This window comes from Sprattus sprattus (assembly GCF_963457725.1).
Source record: "Sprattus sprattus genome assembly, chromosome: 10".
Taxonomy (NCBI): Eukaryota; Metazoa; Chordata; class Actinopteri; order Clupeiformes; family Clupeidae; genus Sprattus; species Sprattus sprattus.
In genome coordinates, this window is record NC_137908.1 from 25,048,990 (window position 1) to 25,068,028 (window position 19,039).

The 19,039-nt window shown below is 43.2% G+C and overlaps 1 protein-coding gene across 1 annotated transcript; it reads left to right on the forward strand.

Annotated features, from left to right (window-relative positions):
• Positions 1 to 7,912: 7,912 nt before the first annotated feature.
• Positions 7,913 to 18,710, forward strand: slc45a1 (solute carrier family 45 member 1; the record flags this gene model as incomplete). The annotated part of the gene is made up of 8 exons (XM_080845664.1): positions 7,913 to 8,336; positions 8,566 to 8,658; positions 9,739 to 9,963; positions 10,386 to 11,287; positions 13,288 to 13,441; positions 13,660 to 13,836; positions 16,333 to 16,538; positions 18,438 to 18,710. 8 exons carry the CDS (start codon positions 7,913 to 7,915, stop codon positions 18,708 to 18,710), a joined length of 2,454 nt encoding a protein of 817 aa, XP_080701790.1.
• Positions 18,711 to 19,039: the final 329 nt, after the last annotated feature.

A 19,039-nucleotide genomic window follows, 5' to 3' on the forward strand; every position in this document is an offset into this window, starting at 1 on the left:
TGCGTAGCCTATATTTCAGGGTATTTGGTGGCGTTTTTAATCAAGCCAGTAGGCCTATTCTGCATACTCCTCATTAGTTGCATCTGACTAACTAGGCTAGTCACATGGTGTTAAAGTTAATTATCAAATGAGGAAGGCGTGATAACCTTGAGAAGTTAAAATGTTAGTTAACAGAGATTAAATAGCAATGTAGAGCTTAGATGTCAGTGCCGGCTCGTTTACCGGGTGTTTAATGCCGTTGTTTGGGCACTTGGCAAAATTGCCAATACTCAATTACCCTCAACAGCAGTCTAGCTTCAAACTGTACTCACACAACATGAAATGTGGTGGGCCTAACATAAATGTCTGTCTCAGCAAGAGAATGAGGGCCAGTGCAGCAGGCATGGTTTGAAGGATTACTTATGTATTATGATATAGAAAGTATCACAATATTAAAGTAATGTAACTTGATTACTTTCCCTTCCTTTTGGATTACCTCAATGCCAAATGTGCAAATGAAGACAACAGAAAAGAGACTTCAATAAGATGTCACACACACACACACGCACACACACTGGTGCACACATAGACATAGATGTTCATGCACACACACCAAAAATACACACAAACACACATTTGATCTTTAACCCACCACACAGACAATCCCTTATTTAACATGTATTCCTCTTTCTCAGCAAATGCAGGTCCACATGAACATGAAATGAAAGCCTGAGGGATGAAATGGCCCTGTGTTGTCAGCCCGCCATAATGAGCCTCAGGCAGGGTCAGCAGATCAGCCATGTGGAGATTATGGCTGACCATCAAGGGCCACACTACAAACTCCATTCAATACATAACCCAGGGAGAATTTAGGCTTTAGTCACATTCACTAGTCCCCCGACACACCTCAGAACCCAGGGAGAACTTAGGTTCTAGTCACATTCACTAGTCCCCCGCCACACCAGAACCCAGGGAGAACTTAGGCTCTAGTCACATTCACTAGCCCTCGACACACCTCAGAGCCCACGGAGAACTTATATAGGCTCTAGTCACATTCACTAGTCCCCCGACACACCTCAGAACCCAGGGAGAACTTACACTCTAGTAACATTCTGCGGCCCAGGAAAGGACAGGGTTGGGAGGATTACTTTAAAAATGTATTCCGATACAATTAATGATAAGCGTTCTGTTACTTTTGAGTACCTCCATGCCAAATGTGCAAATGAAGACAACAGAAAAAGAAAAATCAATAAGATGGCTTTTATTTAAGCATATGCTGTAAGTCAACAGCACAATGTCACCCTAGAAAAGATAATAAGGAAACTGAGTTTTAAGTATTAAACCTGCACTCTGCTCAGTGTCAAGGACAAATTTGCTTATCATTATGCAATTTCAACGTACAGACCTTCATTGAAATTGCACAACACCACAGTTTAAAAAATAAAATCAGTCCAGATTTAGAACATCCACAGTATTTTTAATGAATCAAGTGTCCACTCTCTGCACTGTAGGCTAGCAAACATAACTTAAAAATTATACATCGGCTATACTGATTTATTTTGTTATCATTTTCATAATTTTAAGTTCTCTGAACTCATATTATTCCAAAATCTCTCAGGAATTTGCCACGTCGAATATTTGTGTTTCTCTGGGTCTTTCACAAAACAAGTTAATACGCCCAGCCCTTACAAGTTTTTGAAAGGGTATCTCCCTTACGTTCGAACTTCTTACTGTAGAGAGAACTGTAATTAGTCCACTGCCTTCCCAGTGTTGCCAGATGTACAGTACTGTGCAAAAGTTTTAGGCAGGTGTGAAAAAATGCTGTAAACTAAGAATGCTTTCAAAAATGGAAGTGTTAACAGTTTATTTTCATCAATTCTTCATAAATTAACAAAATGCAGTGAAGGAACAGAAGAAAATTCTAAATTAAATCAATATTTGGTGTGACCACCCTTTGCCTTCAAAATAGCATCAATTCTTCCAGATACACTTGCGCAGTTTTTGAAGGAACTCGGCTGGTAAATTGTTCCAAACATATTGGAGAACTAACCACAGATCTTCTGTGGATGTAGGCTTCCTAAAATTCTTCTGTCTCTTCATGTAAACCCAGACAGACTCGATGATATAGAGATCAGGGCTCTGTGGGGGTCATACCATCACTTGCAGGACTTTCTGTTCTTCTTTAAGCTGAAGATAGTTGTTAATGACATTGGCTGTATGTTTGGGGTTATGTTAGTGCTGCAGAATACATTTGGTGCCAATCATACGCCTCCCTGATGGTATTGCATGATGGATTAGTATCTGCCTGTATTTCTCAGCATTGAGGACACCATTCATCCTGACCAAATCTCCAACTCCACTTGCAGAAATGCAGCCCCAAACTGGAAAAGAATCTTTACCATGCTTCACTGTTGCCTGCAGACTCTCATTATTGTACCTCTCTCCAGCCCTTCGGCGAACAAACTGCCTTCTTCTACAGCCAAATATTTCTAATTTTGACTCATCAGTCCAGAGCACCTTCTGCCATGTTTCTGCACCCCAGTTTCTATGTTTTCGTGCTTAGTTCAGTCACTTGGCCTTGTTTCCTTGTCGGGGTAGAGCTTTTTGGCTGCAACTCTTCCATGAAGACCACTTCTGGCCAGACTTCCCCGGACAGTAAATGTCTGTACCTGGGTACCACTGGTTTCTGCCAGTTCTGAGCTGATGGCACTGCTTGACATCTTCCGATTTTGAAGGTAAATAAGCTTGATGTGTTTTTCATCAGCTGCATTAAGTTTCCTTGGCTGACCACTGCGTCTACGATCCTCAACGTCTTCTTCAAAAGAGCTTGAACTGCACATTTTGAAACCCCTGTCTGCTTTGAAATCTTTGTCTGGGAAAGACCCTGCTGATGCAGTATAACTACGTTGTGTCTTGTTGCTGTGCTCAGTCTTACCATGTAAATGAATACAAAATAAACATTTATTGTTTAAATTTTTCAAAGCATTCTTAGTTCATAGCATTTTTTCACACCTGCCTAAAACTTTTGCACAGTACTGTACATTTACATTTACATCTGTGATTTAGCCGACGATTTTGTCCATAGCTATTTACAAGGAATTTTGAATGTATGTGCAAAATGCTACCGCGATTAGCAGTAGCAGTTTAGGGGTTCATACTTATAAACTGACAGTGGAGACCATAACTCCGATGTTGACACCCCGACCTAAAGCGCTACGCGATGTGCAGGAAGTGTTGAACGCATATGCAATGAATTATATTAGCCTACTGCAATTATGTAGCCTGGATACCAGCCTGAACTCCACCCACAAAATTTTTGGTCTGGGAGATTCAGTCTGGACTTGAGCTAGTTGGGAGAGATTAAACGTCTCACTTTCTGCACTGTAAACCTGAACAAGTTCAGAGTACTTCAGACTTTTGATGTAACCGATTACTTAATACAATTTGAGTACATATACTGTATATAGGCTAGCAAACATAACTTAAAAATTATACATCGGCTATACTGATTTATTTTGTTATCATTTTCATAATTTTAAGTTCTCTGAACTCATATTATTCCAAAATCTCTCAGGAATTTGCCACGTCGAATATTTGTGTTTCTCTGGGTCTTTCACAAAACAAGTTAATACGCCCAGCCCTTACAAGTTTTTGAAAGGGTATCTCCCTTACGTTCGAACTTCTTACTGTAGAGAGAACTGTAATTAGTCCACTGCCTTCCCAGTGTTGCCAGATGTACATTTACATTTACATCTGTGATTTAGCCGACGATTTTGTCCATAGCTATTTACAAGGAATTTTGAATGTATGTGCAAAATGCTACCGCGATTAGCAGTAGCAGTTTAGGGGTTCATACTTATAAACTACCGTAAATCCTCAAATAAAGGCCGGAATTCAATTAGAAGCCGGGCTATAGATAGTAGCCGGGGTCGTGGTCCATACGGACAAATAAAGGCCGGGCCCCGAATACAAGCCGGGGGTAAAATAAAGTAGCCTACCGATATATTACTGTAGCCTACCAGCATCAGTCCGTCGGCTCAAAGTAGGCATCACAATTGAATTGAATGCATTTCACAAATACATGTTCTCCTCATGTTTAATATTATATTATATAATATTGTTGGCTAATCTCATGGGCTGTTTGCAATAAAAAAATAAATGTCCCCACGTAGGACTACTAGGCGAATGTTTAGCCTAAATGCACGTATCGTATAGCCTACTGTTGTTTATCTGTAATGTTTTAGTTGGCTAGGTTACTTTTTCCAGAAGGGATCATAAAGCAGTAGTAGACTTACGGAACTTTGATATTAAATTCAAAGAGATGGTGTATGCTGATTGCAGAAGAACATTCGGGAGAAAAAGCAGCAAAGAAGTTTGACATTGACCCGAGACGAATGCGATAGGCTACGACTAGCAGGTGGAGGTAGAAATAAAGTTAGGCTGGATATCAAACCAGCTCGTTGAATAAATGTTTTCAGTCCGCGATAAGCATAATAGAGTGTCTAGAAAAATGATTAAATTCAAGGCTTTGGAAATCTTTTCCTCCGTGACTGACAGTGGAGACCATAACTCCGATGTTTATTTTTTACGTTGACACCCCAACCTAAAGCGCTACGCGATGTGCAGGAAGTGTTGAACGCATATGCAATGAATTATATTAGCCTACTGCAATTATGTAGCCTGGATACCAGCCTGAACTCCGCCCACAAAATTTTTGGTCTGGGAGATTCAGTCTGGACTTGAGCTAGTTGGGAGAGATTAAACGTCTCAGAAAAGTGATCTGAACAATCAAATTGTAAGGGCGGGCTTTATACATTGATGGACAGACAAGACAACCAATGCTTGAGTTGATTAGATAGAATATACATCGAACAAAGATGGCGCCGTCTCGGGAGCTTAGTGGGACATATTTTATATGATTTAAGCTATCTACATGACTTTTTTTATGTCTACATTGACTCGGTTAGTTGTGTATGTGCAACCCGAATGTTGCCGAGGATTGTAGGTCTTACCTGAAGCACTCTAGACCATTATTGATAGGTTATGCTAACGCATAGACAAAAAAACATTGAAACAAATGGTAGCTTCTAGCCTTGAGTGCTAATTAAGTAACGTGAGCAGGCATATCTCAACAGATATTGACAGCACATTCATTTTGAAAGAGGAACAGAGAAACGCGATCAAGGCATTTGTCAATTGAAAAGATGTTTTTGCCGTCCCTACTACGGGATCAAAAGTTTAATCTATCAGATGGTAATATACTACGTTGCTCTGATTGGTTCTATCCAATTCAGCGAAGAGGAATTTTCTTTCCTGGTTCGTTGAAACACACCCCATAATCACAGCCCAGTGGTTCAGTTTCAGACTCATATTCTGACTAGAATTATGAGTATGACATCGTCAGGCTAGCAATTATGCCCATTATTTAAATAATACAATTCTATAACAGAAGATAATTAAGAAATAAAGGCCTGCCCCTAATACAAGCCTGCCCCAAATAAAGGCCGGTGCGCTGTGCAGCCTAAGTAAATACAAGCCCCGGCCACTATTTGAGGATTTACGGTACTTAAGGAGGTGTGGGGAATCGAACTAGCAACCTTCCAAACTCTCGATTACTAAATGGTTCCTCTACCTTTAGTCTGCTGTCTCCGTCTGCTGTCTCCGTGCCTCATTACAACAACTCTGCAATGGTGTTCTCAACGACGTTAATGACGTCGGATACTAAAAAAGAGTTATCAGGCAATGTTTACTCAAACAAATACATTCCAATACAATTAAAACGTCTTCACTTGCTCAGAAAACGTACAAATTTAAAGTTGGGTCAACTAAATACCAGGCTTTAAGTACTGAATACATAATGTTAATAAGTTAGAAGAACTGTTTGGGTTTACAGTTTGAACTGTCAAAGAGAGGCTACAGAGTATAGTATAGTAGTAGGCTATAATTTAAATATGCTGCTATAGGCTACTTGCTTTGTTAATAAAAATATGTTCCCCATTCACACATCACGCTGAAACTGCCACGAACATATCTCGGCCAGGGGCTAAGTGTTTTATCCAAACACGATCATTCCGGTTATCAAAGTACCCTTTTTCATTACGTTAGTAGGCAAGCAAAACTAACAGGTTAGCTAGCTAACCAACTTCAACCTAATAGGTAAAATAGATGTCTGTAACGTTGTAGTGTTGGTCTTGCCTGTGTAAATGCTTCATGAAATTTGACGTGTAGGCTAGTCGTTGGGTAACGACAGTATTTTCATCGCGGGAAGCCATTAAGGTGCACTGCACTGTTATTGTCTTCACACTTTCAGCTTTGAGGACAAAAAAGTAGGCTATCTATATTTCGGGACAGGGAAAGCATTGTAGTTTTCTCTGTTGTCTTCTCGTGAGGTAGCCTATTGTAAAGTGCGCATGTGGAGGTTAGTATAATGTTCTGCATTTTAAAATGTTTTTGTAATCCTGTTAAAAATCCGAATTTTTGCTAAAAGTATCTGTAATCTAATTACGTCTTTTTAGTTGTTTTAACTGTACCGGAATAGTTACCCTTAATAAAAAAAAAAATCCTAATAACGTAACGCCGCTCCATGTATTCTGTTACCCCCCAAGCCTGACAGCAGGTGATACATTTCCATTATCGTGCGATTAGCAAACAGGTAGGCCTATGATCTTCGTTCGTAAATTGGCCTCATCACCGCTGTTTAGTTTCACGAGTAAAAGCTATTTTTAACAAGTGTTGAAAGTTTAGGTGAAAAACGCAGACTGAACACCCTTCATAATCTTGGCCCCTCTATTTTCTAAATCTTCCACATCCAAGTTGTGTCCTCGGTGGTGGTAATTTTTCAATCGCGCCCACAGCACCCAGCAAGTTAGAGAGTGGTGCTGATGCTGCAGTCGAATGATGGGGCGCTGGGGTAACCTGACGTCACGACGTAGAGATAGGCTAGCATGGGAAGGGAGGGGAGAGAGTGGGGGAAGGCTGAAGGAAAATAGCTAAGAAATGACTGCACCGAAGATAACGCAAGTTGGGGAAAAGATGAATCTTTAAAATTCAACACCATTGCTATAAATGACCCAAACCATGGTGTACCTATTTATCTAGAAAAGAACGCAGTAATAAATTACCAGAATCCCCGAAAAGGTAATATTTTTCATGTTTCCATTTGCACGCCGTGTCCAGTATAAGAAAGCGAACACATGGCTTGGTACGACTGTAGTCTAGTCTTTATTTGCCACACTCTGAGCCAAATGACTAGTCATTGATCTCTTACCCACCTATTATTAGCTACTCATTGAAATTCACCAAGCCGTCTTTACCGCATGTCCTTCGCTTAGCCATACAACCAACTAAACAATAAGAAAGCCAAGAAAACATCTGTTCGAGTGATCTATTCATCAGTTAATGTATACATATCGAATAAAAGTGATATAAATGGCACGTCGCAGTATCGTAATAAATAAGCCAGCGGAAAGGGAATGCAGCAGTCCTTTCTGCTAGACTCAGCTCCGAAGCACATGGACCATGCGCATCTCCTCCTCACGAACCTGCGCAGTGGTTGCAGTGTTTCGTGTACACGAGGTGAAATGTCATATCACTTATTACGATTTGGCAATGGCGGTTCCCAATACCGCATACGTCTTGGTATGTTTTTGTGATTCAGTTTACTCTATTCTGTCATTTCTTGTGTAAATGTAAAAGCGTGTGTATAAGTGTTTTCCTCTTCGTGTCCTCTAAATGTCATTATGCTACTGTGTTCGTGCTAGCAAGGCAGCCGGCATGGAGTTTGTTTATGTCACTGTTTGATTCATCCCTGTCTATCTCCATCCCACTTGAATACCTTCCACTGCATGTTTTTAGTTTTCACTGCTTTAAAAAAAAAAAAAAAAAAAAAAAACATTTTTTGTGGTTGTGTGCAGAGTCCAGCAGGTAGAGAGTGATGTCATCTCCGGGCATGGGTACGCCAAGTGATCCCCTACTGGCCAGCCCAGCGGGGAGCAGAGCAGGAGGGATCCATGATGGCTCCTGGAGGCCTTCCCTCCCCAAGACCTCCAGCTTCCCCACCTCCACGACACGCCACCTCAGCCACCGAGCCAACAACTTCCAAAGGCACCCCAAGAGGCGGAAACTCATCAGGCCATCACCGCCTCCACCCCCAAACACACCCTGCCCTCTGGATCAGCTGGACCTGACGGAACTCCCTCCACGCCGGACCTTCACTGAGCTTGTATGCAACGGCTGTATCCTGTTTGGCATCGAGTTCAGCTACGCCATGGAAACAGCCTATGTCACACCAGTGCTCCTGCAGATGGGCTTGCCAGACCAGTTCTACAGTCTGGTGTGGTTCATCAGTCCAATTCTAGGTACTGGATGTTAGAGTTTAGTAGGTACCTTGCTGTGTTGCATGAATTGGTGAAGTTACTAATTGTCTGTCTTCTCCACCTAATGCACTGAGGGAGATTAAATCTTCTTGGTCTCACTTTATCGTTTTTATGGTCTTCAAGTGCAAGTCTTGTTTCCTCTTATGTTCACATCTGACATGAGTCACCATCCACGCCCATTCATTTCCATCCTGTTTTCCCTGCATTTCAGGCTTTTTACTACAACCAATATTAGGAGCGTGGAGTGATCGCTGCACATCACGTTTCGGTCGGAGAAGGCCCTTTATCCTGGCCTTGGCTCTGGGTAAGTCAAACATTATTAGTTTTATTTTCCACTGTCGTAATTTATCTTCTAATCACATTTACTCTTTCCTCCAGAGTGGGCCGCAGGGCAAAATGGCTGCCCTAAGGGCTTTCTTCCAACATGTTCATATATAGTTTTATGCATAATCATACATAAATATTAATGAAACAGATGGCAATAACGCCAATGTGAAGAGAACAGAACACACTCACGCACATAAACACATATCATTTGACAAAGATTGGGTCTCACAACCGCATTATGTTTTGTGTCAGTCTTCAGTTAAATCTGCAATTTTCCAAAACATTTGACAGATTAGCATGTACAACAAGATTCTTATACGTACCATTCACTTCATAGGAAATACACTCTGAGTATTTAATATTTAATGTGTTTTTGACTACGAGGCCTTCGTTTAAACGCTCAGAGAAGTATGCTCTCTGTGGAGCAGTATTTTTATGTGACAAAGAATTATTCATGTTTGTCTGCTATTTTTTGTTTTAAGATTTGCAGTAGGCGTGTATTTTTCCGTTCCAATTGTCTTTTTGATCATGCCTAAGCTACACGTTACTGACCGAAGCAACTTTTGATAGATATGTCCAAAGTAAAGATTAAGGCCCAACCACATCTCTTATTTTAACCCCTGCCCCTTGTTTTTGGATGCCTACTTGGTTTTGAGGTACCACTCAAAACAAAAGGGTAGTTTTTAAATATCCCCTATGAACTGGAACAACCCAGTGCAGCCCTTGCCACTGAAATGTCCACCCAGCACTGATTTCACAGAATGGGAAAGCGCAGAAACTATTGGGCATGACTATATTTAAAGCCTATTACATAGAGCCATATATATAGGGCAGGGCAGGGCATACTGTCACTCACAAATCAACCTCCCGTTTTGAGGGCTAGACGGCCACTACACTTCAATCCCCCCTAAAGTACGGGACACCCTCCCCTCTGCAGGAGAACGTAAAACTGAGGGGTAGGGGCAAAGGGGTAGAGCCATGGGGGGAATTGGGATTGGGCCTAAATGTGATGTATGTTCAGTTTGTCTCTTTACTGTCTCTCATTTACTTTGTATAGGAGCGTTATTTGGCTTAACACTAGTTCTGAATGGGCGGGACATTGGAGCAGCACTGGCAGACACAGCTTTCAATCACAAATGGGGCATAGTGTTGACGGTGTGTGGGGTGGTTCTGATGGACTTCAGTGCAGACTCAGCTGACAACCCAAGCCATGCCTACATGATGGATGTGTGTGGTCCTGAAGACCAGGACCGAGGGCTCAACATTCACGCACTTCTTGCAGGTATGTGGTGTAACTCAAATGGCAAGCACACTCTCACACAACATCTAGGGTATGTATGTCATGCTGTGTGAATGTAAATTTACATGATTGTGAAGTGGAGAATTAGATAAACAGTAGATTTATAATCAGTGTCCTTAGGTACTATGTAGACTTGATTATTTAGTACAATGGATATCTTGTGCAAATATATTCTATCCCCATGTCCAAGGATTCCAAGAATCCAAGGAGTTAATGTTTATCATTAGGTTTAGGTAAGAGTAATAATATCAGCATGTCCTGATATGTAATGAGTAAGTCATTTCTGTCACATTGAATACAAATTAGTCCTTGTCCTTTGCTCTTGCAACAACCATTGGTCTGTATGCTGTTCTGTCACACTCTCATGTTCACCTACTCTAATGTTTCTCTGATGCCTTGTTCAGGATTAGGTGGTGGGTTTGGCTACATCGTGGGAGGCATCAACTGGGATCACACTGAGTTTGGCAGAGCCATGGGTGGCCAGCTCCGGGTCATCTACATGTTCACCAGTGTTACCCTCGTGGCTGCCACGGCGATGACCCTCACCAGCATTCCGGAGCGGATACTACCTCAGACGCATAATAGGGCCACCAGGAGTGCCCTGAAGAGCCCCAGCCTACCCCTGCCCCCCTCCCCACCTGCCCCACCAGGTGCTGGTCTGGAGGACCGGGACGAAGTGGACGGCTTGTACAGCTACCAGTCCTCCAACCCCCAGCGGCGCTACACGGACCCCCTGGGCCACTCCTGCAGCGCCAGCGCACGGCTCTGCGTGGGCCTCACCAGCCCAATCTCACCCCTCAGCCCGCTCACGCCCAAGTACGGCAGCTTCATCAGCCGCGACAACTCCTTGACTGGCATCAACGAGTTCGCCTCCTCCCTGGGCACCTCCTACATAGACAGCGTGCTGATTGACTGCTACACGGGGCCGCGGACGCCGCAGCCCCTCGAGCCGGAGGCTGTGGGCCCCCAGATGAACGAGGGGGACACCCCGCCTCCACCGGTGCCCCAGCTCGGTGTAGAGGCCCAGCCAGGCGAGGGCCAGGAGCAGGGGGAAGGACCAGCGCAGTCGCTGAGCCCAGTCACTTACCCTGCTGAGGGCACGCAACCCAACGGGAGCGAGGTGATGCGAGCGAACGAGGGGATGCTACCCAACGGGAGTGAGGGGGGCCCCCAGCCTGGCGTAGGGTCAAAGAGGGGGAGTATCCTGAAGCGTCCCCAGAGCCTGGCTCTCATTGAGGACCCCCTAATCACCCCCAGCATAGGGCTGGAGAACGGGCGCAGGCGCACTGTTACCTTCAGCCAGCAGGTGGGGCGAGACTTCTTTTCGAATCTAATGCAAGAGTATCTACACTGAGATTGAACCAGGTGTCAGGTGTCACACCGGAGTCATCTGTTAGACACAGATAATTCCTAGGTAAACTGTAAACAGTTATATATCAGCTATTTAGTACAGTTATGGCAGGTTATGTGGTTATATTACTAAATTGACACCAGGGAATCATGAGGGGTGCAGCAGAGGTTCTCGTATCTGTGAGCATTATTGTGTAGGCAGACCTGCACACATGTGTAGGCTTATGGTTGGCTTTGATGAAATAGTAAGCTCTGTCTGTCTGTGGTTAGCATTCTCACTGCAAACCTTAGTGCTTATTTCTTAGTGCTTAGTGGCCAATGGCAGATTCCAGTATGAACTGTTCACGCTCCTGAACTGACCCGTATGCACAAAAGAACAATGACAAGACATTGCATGCAGCACAATGTCGTGCAGAAGTAAACATGGAGGACACTGAAGTCAGTGTTTACGGTTTCATTTAGAAGTTGATGTGCAGTGGAAGCTAGCAAATTCGTGAGCAGGCGATAACAGGTCTAAAGGCCCTTGCATGCTTCTAAAGGGAGCATGAATTGCTAGGTGCTTACGCGTTGCGTTGGGGGTGTTGCCAAGCAATTCACACCCAAAACAATAGGCTTGCGTAAAATGGCGCAAGTCTAGAAAAAGGGGCCGACGCACGCAATACGTAAAAAGTCGCGCAAGGGTCGCGCAAGGGGCTTGCGCAGCCTCTTGCGCTTGCGCTTCAACTTACGCCTCTGAGCATAAACCAAGCTTAACAACTCACTGTCCCTCCACTGACTGCCTCCATTGCTGCTGTACTATGTTTGTATTTTTTAAAAAGCGACGTACAAAGGAGAGAACAATCAAGCTACAAGCAATAGAGACCTAGTGTAACAATAAATACTATTTTAAATAAGAAATACAAAAAAAGTGCAGGAATGTACCTACTGTAAGTGCATGTTAAGTACTAGTTAGAGGAGATAGCATTACAGGAAGGATAAGGAGATGTAGAGGAAGGCAGAGAAAGTGCAAGTTTGTATTCACTTTCACCTTTCAGTTTGTATTCATTGACTCCCACTAGCACAGAATTGTAACGAATATAAAAGTCAAATAATTTACGATATGTTCAAGATCAGATTCCATGTGATTTTGTTCACACTGTTCCTCAACAAAACATATCTGAGTCATATATGATATTGCTCTTAGCATGACTGTATTGCTCTTAGCTTGACTGTTCTCTCCCTTTTACGTCGCTTTGGACATAAGTGTCTGCTAAATGACTTATTTTAAATGTAAATATGAGCAAAACAAAATGTGGGTCAATTTCACCTGCAGTCAGAATGTAGTCTTAGGCCCAATCCCATTTCTAATCTCCACCCCTACCCTTACCCCTACCCCTTGGCCCTCGCCTTTTCAAACGAAGCAATAACGTAGGTGTAGGCGAAGGGCTTGTAACGCTAGCCCTTCGAATTGGGATTTCCCTTCAACAATTACGTACGTCATCAGTACGCTGCGTCAGCTGTTACGTAACCGGAGAGCGACAGCTGTCACTCATCAGACATAAACAAACATGGCGCCTGCAGCTGTTGTTTACACAATGCAACATTTAATCAAACAAGTTTTAAAACCATGAATTACAAAGAAAATATTTACATTTGTGTGATACTTTTCCTGCTGTTTCCGACATTTTTAAAGGGACTTGCGCGATGTTTACAGGATTGGGGTGTGAATGATCACGGGTTCGCAATGCATTGGGGGAAATCGGTCTCACCCCTCCGTTTGAAGTGTGCCCTCGGAAAATCTCCGTTTGGAGGGGTGGAAAGCCCTTCCCTCACCCCTACCTTTCTGTCTAAACGTGAATTGGGATAGCCCTACCCCTCCACGTGAACGCGCAAAACAGAGGGGAAGGGGAAAGGCGAAGGGCTAAGGGGTGTAATGGGATTCAGCCTTAGTGTTTTCTGCTTACTTTGACCCTCCAGGTGGCAAATATTTTGCTAAATGGTGTGCGCTACGACAGTGACCTGAGCGACAGAATCGAATCTGGGGATACACAGATGTCCATGAGGCTGCTTTGCATCGCCATCTACAGGATGCCCCCATCTTTGCGCAGCCTTTGCACCAACCATTTTTTGGGTGAGGAAGAAGTCAGCATGCCCTTATGTTAGTTCATGGTCACATCCAAATTAAGGCATGCCTATTTTTGTACTCAATAGTGTTCACCCATTGGCCAGACTGCCTTACTGTACTGCAGAATAACTAAAAGGGGCTGTGTTTGTTCGTCTTAATAAGCTTTATTTGATCTCTCTCTTTCTTTTTTCTTTCTCTCTCTCCATCTCTCTCTTTCTCCCCAGGCTGGCTGTCCTTCGAGGGCATGCTGCTCTTTTACACAGACTTCATGGGGGAGGTTGTGTTTAAGGGGGACCCCAAAGCGCCCCACGACTCAGAGGCCTACCAGCGCTACAACGCTGGGGTCAGCATGGGCTGCTGGGGCATGTGCATCTATGCATTCAGTGCTGCCTTCTACTCAGGTCAGAGTCAGTCCAGTTCTCATTTACATCTGTTACCACGGTTACGACAGTGCCAGCATTTCATGTAGCGTTCCAAACTAGCAGGAATGCTAAGTCTTACGCACTGATTTGAGGTTAATAGTGAAGCTACGATGATATATTTAGAGCTATGTTTTCTTTTTGTAGCCCAGTACAGTATTGAGAGCATGTTGATGTGTTTTTGAGTTTCATGAAGTGTGCAGTACAGTAAATAAGAGCATGTTGATGTGTTTGTGAGTTTCATGAAGTGTGCAGTGTACATACAGTACGTATGTGTGTGAGTGAATTGTTCTGCTGAACAATAGACCATTCGAAACAGAAAAACTAGCTATTTTTAACATCTCTAATAATGATTGTTTAAGTATTCCTTGAGCTCTGTCAGTTTCTTCCGATTCAAATTGTCGGTTGCCTTGGATACAAGTATAAAGGAAGTCTCCCAAAACCTCCAAAAAAACATTTAGCCTTTGTCACACCGAATACACGACCTTGCATGATTCTCTCAGTCAGCAGCTTGCTTGTCATTGGTGTGTTGTTTCATCTGGGAGCTCTGGCAAGAGCGTCAGCTGAAATTAATCCTTGTGGCATGGACAGTGTCTCGACAGCTCCCTCTCGTGTTGTAATTGGTGATCGGCCATATCACACCACCCTATTAGAACAATTTTGTTCATGTCATGCATGCAGAATAGTGTTCTCCCATTTGGCTTGTGCATCAGTCTCATTCATGTCATTATTTTGCTGTAATCTCCTGTTATACAGTCATGGACGAAAATGTTGGCACCCCTGCACTTCTGTCAGATAATGCAACAATTCTCCCCAAAACTTGTTGTAAATACAAATTATTTGGTATTCACATGTTCAATTCTATTGTTTGCATTGACACAACACAAAAAAGAAGACAAAAAAAGCCACATCTAACATAATACAACACAAAACTCCAAAAATGGGGCGGACAAAATTATTGGCACCCTTTAAAAATTGTAAGAAATAATTGTATTTCAAGCAAGTAATGGTCCTTTAATTTGTATTTAAATGCACCTGTGGCAAGTCACAGGTGCTGGCAATATAGAAATCACACTTGCAACCAGTTTAAAGGAAGCAAAGTTGATTCAACCTTTGTGTTGTGTGTCACAATGAGCATGGAGAAGAGAAAGAAGAGAAAAGAATTGTCTGAGGATTTGAGAAGCAAAATTGTGGAAAAGTATGGACAATCCCAAGGCTACAAGAATCCATCTCGAGAGATCTCAATGTTCCTGTGTCCACTGTGCGCAATGTAGTCCCAAGGGGAAACTAGGCTTGCGCTGTAATACACACTGTGCGCAATGTGGTTAAGAAGTTTAAAGCCCATGGTATTGTCGCCAACCTCCCTGGACGTGGAAGGAAGACAAAAATTGATGCAAGATTGCAAAGAAAGATTGTTCGAATGGTGGATAAAGATCCTAGAACCACTTCTAAACAAATTCAAGCTGACTTGCAGACACAAGGTACAACAGTTTCAACTCGCACTATCCGTCAAAGTTTGAATAAAATGGAACGCTATGGTAGGAGACCCAGGAAGACCCCACTGCTGACACAGAGACATAGAAAAGCCAGACTGGAGTTTGCTAAAATGTACGTGAGGAAGCCAAAATCATTCTGGGAGAATGTCCTATGGACTGATGAGACCAAAGTAGAGGTTTTTGGTAAAGCACATCATTCTACTATTTACAGAAAACGGAATGAGGCTTACAAAGAAAAGAACACAGTCCCTACAGTCAAATATGATGGAGGTTCACAGATGTTTTGGGGTTGCTTTGCTGCCTCTGGCACTGGTTGCCTTGACTGTGTGCATGGCATCATGAAATCTGAAGACTATCAAAGAATTTTGGGGCGTAATGTAGGGCCCAGTGTCCGAAAGTTGGGTCTCCGTCAGAGGTCATGGGTCTTCCAGCAGGACAATGACCCAAAGCACACTTCTAAAAGCACCCAGAAATGGTTCAACATAAAGCGCTGGCGTGATCTAAAAACAGCAGTTGGGAGAAGGCACCCTTCAAACGTGAGAGACCTGGAGCAGTTGGCAAAAGAGGAGTGGTCCAAAATTCCTGTAGAGAGGTGTAAGAGACTCATCCATGGATACAGGAAGCGATTGATTTCAGTAATTTTTTCCAAAGGGTATGCTACCAAGTATTAAGTTGAGGGTGCCAATAATTTTGTCCGGCCTATTTTTGGAGTTTTGTGTGAAATCATGTTAGATGTGGTTTTTTTTTGTCTGCTTTTTTGTGTTGTTCCAATGCAAACATAAGAAATAAACATGTTAATGCCAAAGCCTTTGTAATTGCAACAATTTTCAGGGAAAAGGGGTACATTATCTGACAGAATGGCAAGGGTGCCAACATTTTCGTCCATGACTGTATGTTTGCTATTTTACTTCTGTGTTGTACTGTGGCTGTAGAGCAATTTGAATGTGTATAACATCTCGCATTGCTCTCCCTGATTCCTCAGCCATTCTGGAGAAGCTGGAGGAGCGTTTCTCGCTGCGCACGCTCTACTTCTTCGCCTATCTGGCCTTCGGCCTGGGCACGGGTCTGGCCACCGTCTCCACCAACCTGTACGTGGTGCTGTCTCTGTGTGTCACTTACGGCGTGCTCTTCTCCTCTCTCTGCACGTTGCCTTACTCGCTGCTGTGTGAGTACTACCAGAGCCCACAGGTATGACCCACCTCACACCCACTGAACGCTTATTACATTTACATTTACATTAAGTCGTTTAGCTGACGCTTTTATCCAAAGCAGTGTACAAGGGAGAGAACAATCAAACTGCTTATGGTAGATTAGTAATACCCCTAAATACTTATGATGGAGCAGTCATACTCACTATGATCGATTGGTCATATACACCATATGCTTATACCAGATCAGTCGTAAATACTGAACGTTTATGATAAATTACGCACACGAACTGTACACTATTGATAGATTATTCACACCTATCATATGGTTATAAATGATTGTATCTTTATGATCATGTTATACATGCATACATGTTGATTCATGCCAGTTGTAGGCATTGTATGCTTATGATAGAATAGTCCTCCGGGGCCAGGTCTGGTCAGGTTGCCATAAAGACTCAACGGGAACATGGCTGGCTTTTCTTCTAAACGCTGGCAAAAACTTGACAAAGCACCAATCACCTTTGCTGTTGTCTATTTTAGTCAGCGTCCCTACTTTAATCTTAACCTATCAGAAAATCTTAGGCTTAGGATCACACTCTTGGATCCAACACCCTCTTACATGGTAAATCTTGCTCTAAAATCTTACAAAGGGCTAGTTGTGTCATGGGAGTAAGCCCCCTCAGTGAGGCTAATGTCAGATATACCTTGTCCATGTCAGCACAGGAGATCTCCAGCAGCTTCATGAAAGCTACATTTTCCCCACCACTTTAGGTCTGCTATCAGTCACTGCGGTTACATGTGTCCAGATTTCTGGCGTTGTCGGGTTTAAATCGAAGATCCATTTCATGTAACTCCACAAATCTAGATTTGCTGTGTCCTACTGAAGTCGGATTTACACCCCCAGATAACTTGATCGGATTTGGTTGTATATCGGAGAACGCGCGCTTGTAACTTTTGAAACTAGATAACAGCTGGAGATGATGTCTTTTCGCATGCTTGAGATCCCGTCCATAGACATACATGGATCATATATGTCTATGATATGATAATCGCTGCTAGACGCTCACTGTTCTTGTGCTCCGACATCTCATTCACTTTGAAATACTGAAGCGAAATGTAAATGATCAAGACCATGCAGCGTTTTCTTTGCCCTCATTTGCTGCATATCAGAAATGGCCAACAGAAAAGCAAATTATTCTGACGGCTCCTATCTATCTCTGATCTATTCCCATTCCATACTGAATATCCTGTTTAGATCAAAGGTTTGTTGCGACATACCGTGATATTTCAGATGATAGTTATGTGGTAGCCTGGCTATACCAATGTGTTGACATTAGAAAAACGTTGACTGCGACTGTTTTGGACAAAACGTGCTAATTCACTGAACAAATATTTTCATATTACTTTTCCACCACTTGTTAGTCATTTAATCCATTCATATCGATGTGAATCAATCAATACTAATACAACTTTAAATGTGATTTGTTTTTGATTCATTTCACAACTTATTTACTGTATAATCAACGGTAGCAGATGCCCGCTTGTAAACATTCCACATTTGATTTGAACTGACGCGGCCAAGATCTGGATTTGTCTCTGCCATGTACCGTGAGATAAAGCAGTTAACCCCCCATGGATAGAGAAGCCGGGCTTTAGCCAAAATGGGGTTTATGCCATCATGTTAACGTAGTGATTATGTCGCCCCGTGTGTTCATTTAGGCTACCGGCATAGGTTCATTTAGGCTACCGGCATAGGTTCATGTAGGCTACCGGCATAGGTTCATTTAGGCTACCGGCATAGGTTCATGTAGGCTACCGGCATAAGTTCATTATAAGGAAACTTACTCTAGGGTGTTACTTGATACTCACACCCTAAAAAAATACACATTGTCGCCTAATTCATGTTCTGTCTCTTGGTGTTTGCCCCTCTCCATAGTTCTGTGGTTCCTCAGAGGACGGGACCAGGCGGGGGATGGGTGTGGACATCTCCCTCCTCAGCTGCCAGTATTTCCTGGCACAGCTCCTGGTCTCTCTGCTGATGGGCCCTCTGACGGCGCTGGTGGGTGGGGCCCAGGGCGTGATGTATTTTTCCAGCCTGATGTCGTTCGTGGGCTGCCTGTACTCCTCGCTGTGTGTGCAGTACCAGCTGCCTCCACCAGAGGGTGAGCCCCCCCCAAACGAGGCCCAGCCACTATTGGTGCACATTTAAAAGAACCCACCCCACCCCTAATCCTGCTTCCAATGTTGTGTTACACCCTCCTCCTAACCAACCCCCACCCGCACACCCAGCTGAAGAAATGATGCTGCACACACACACTCATTCATCACATTTCTCGTCTACCCCTCCCGATTGTGCCATATCAACTCTCACGTTCACTGCTCCATGCTCCTCAGTGAAAAAATATCGCTTTCACAATTGCTTTATAGCTACTTATGGCTCTTCACATACTTTAAAGAAGAAAGCCCTTTCAAATTTTGTTGCCCTACATTTTCTAATAAGGTTACTGGCTCTGGCCAGTATGTTTTTGCTCAGTTCAT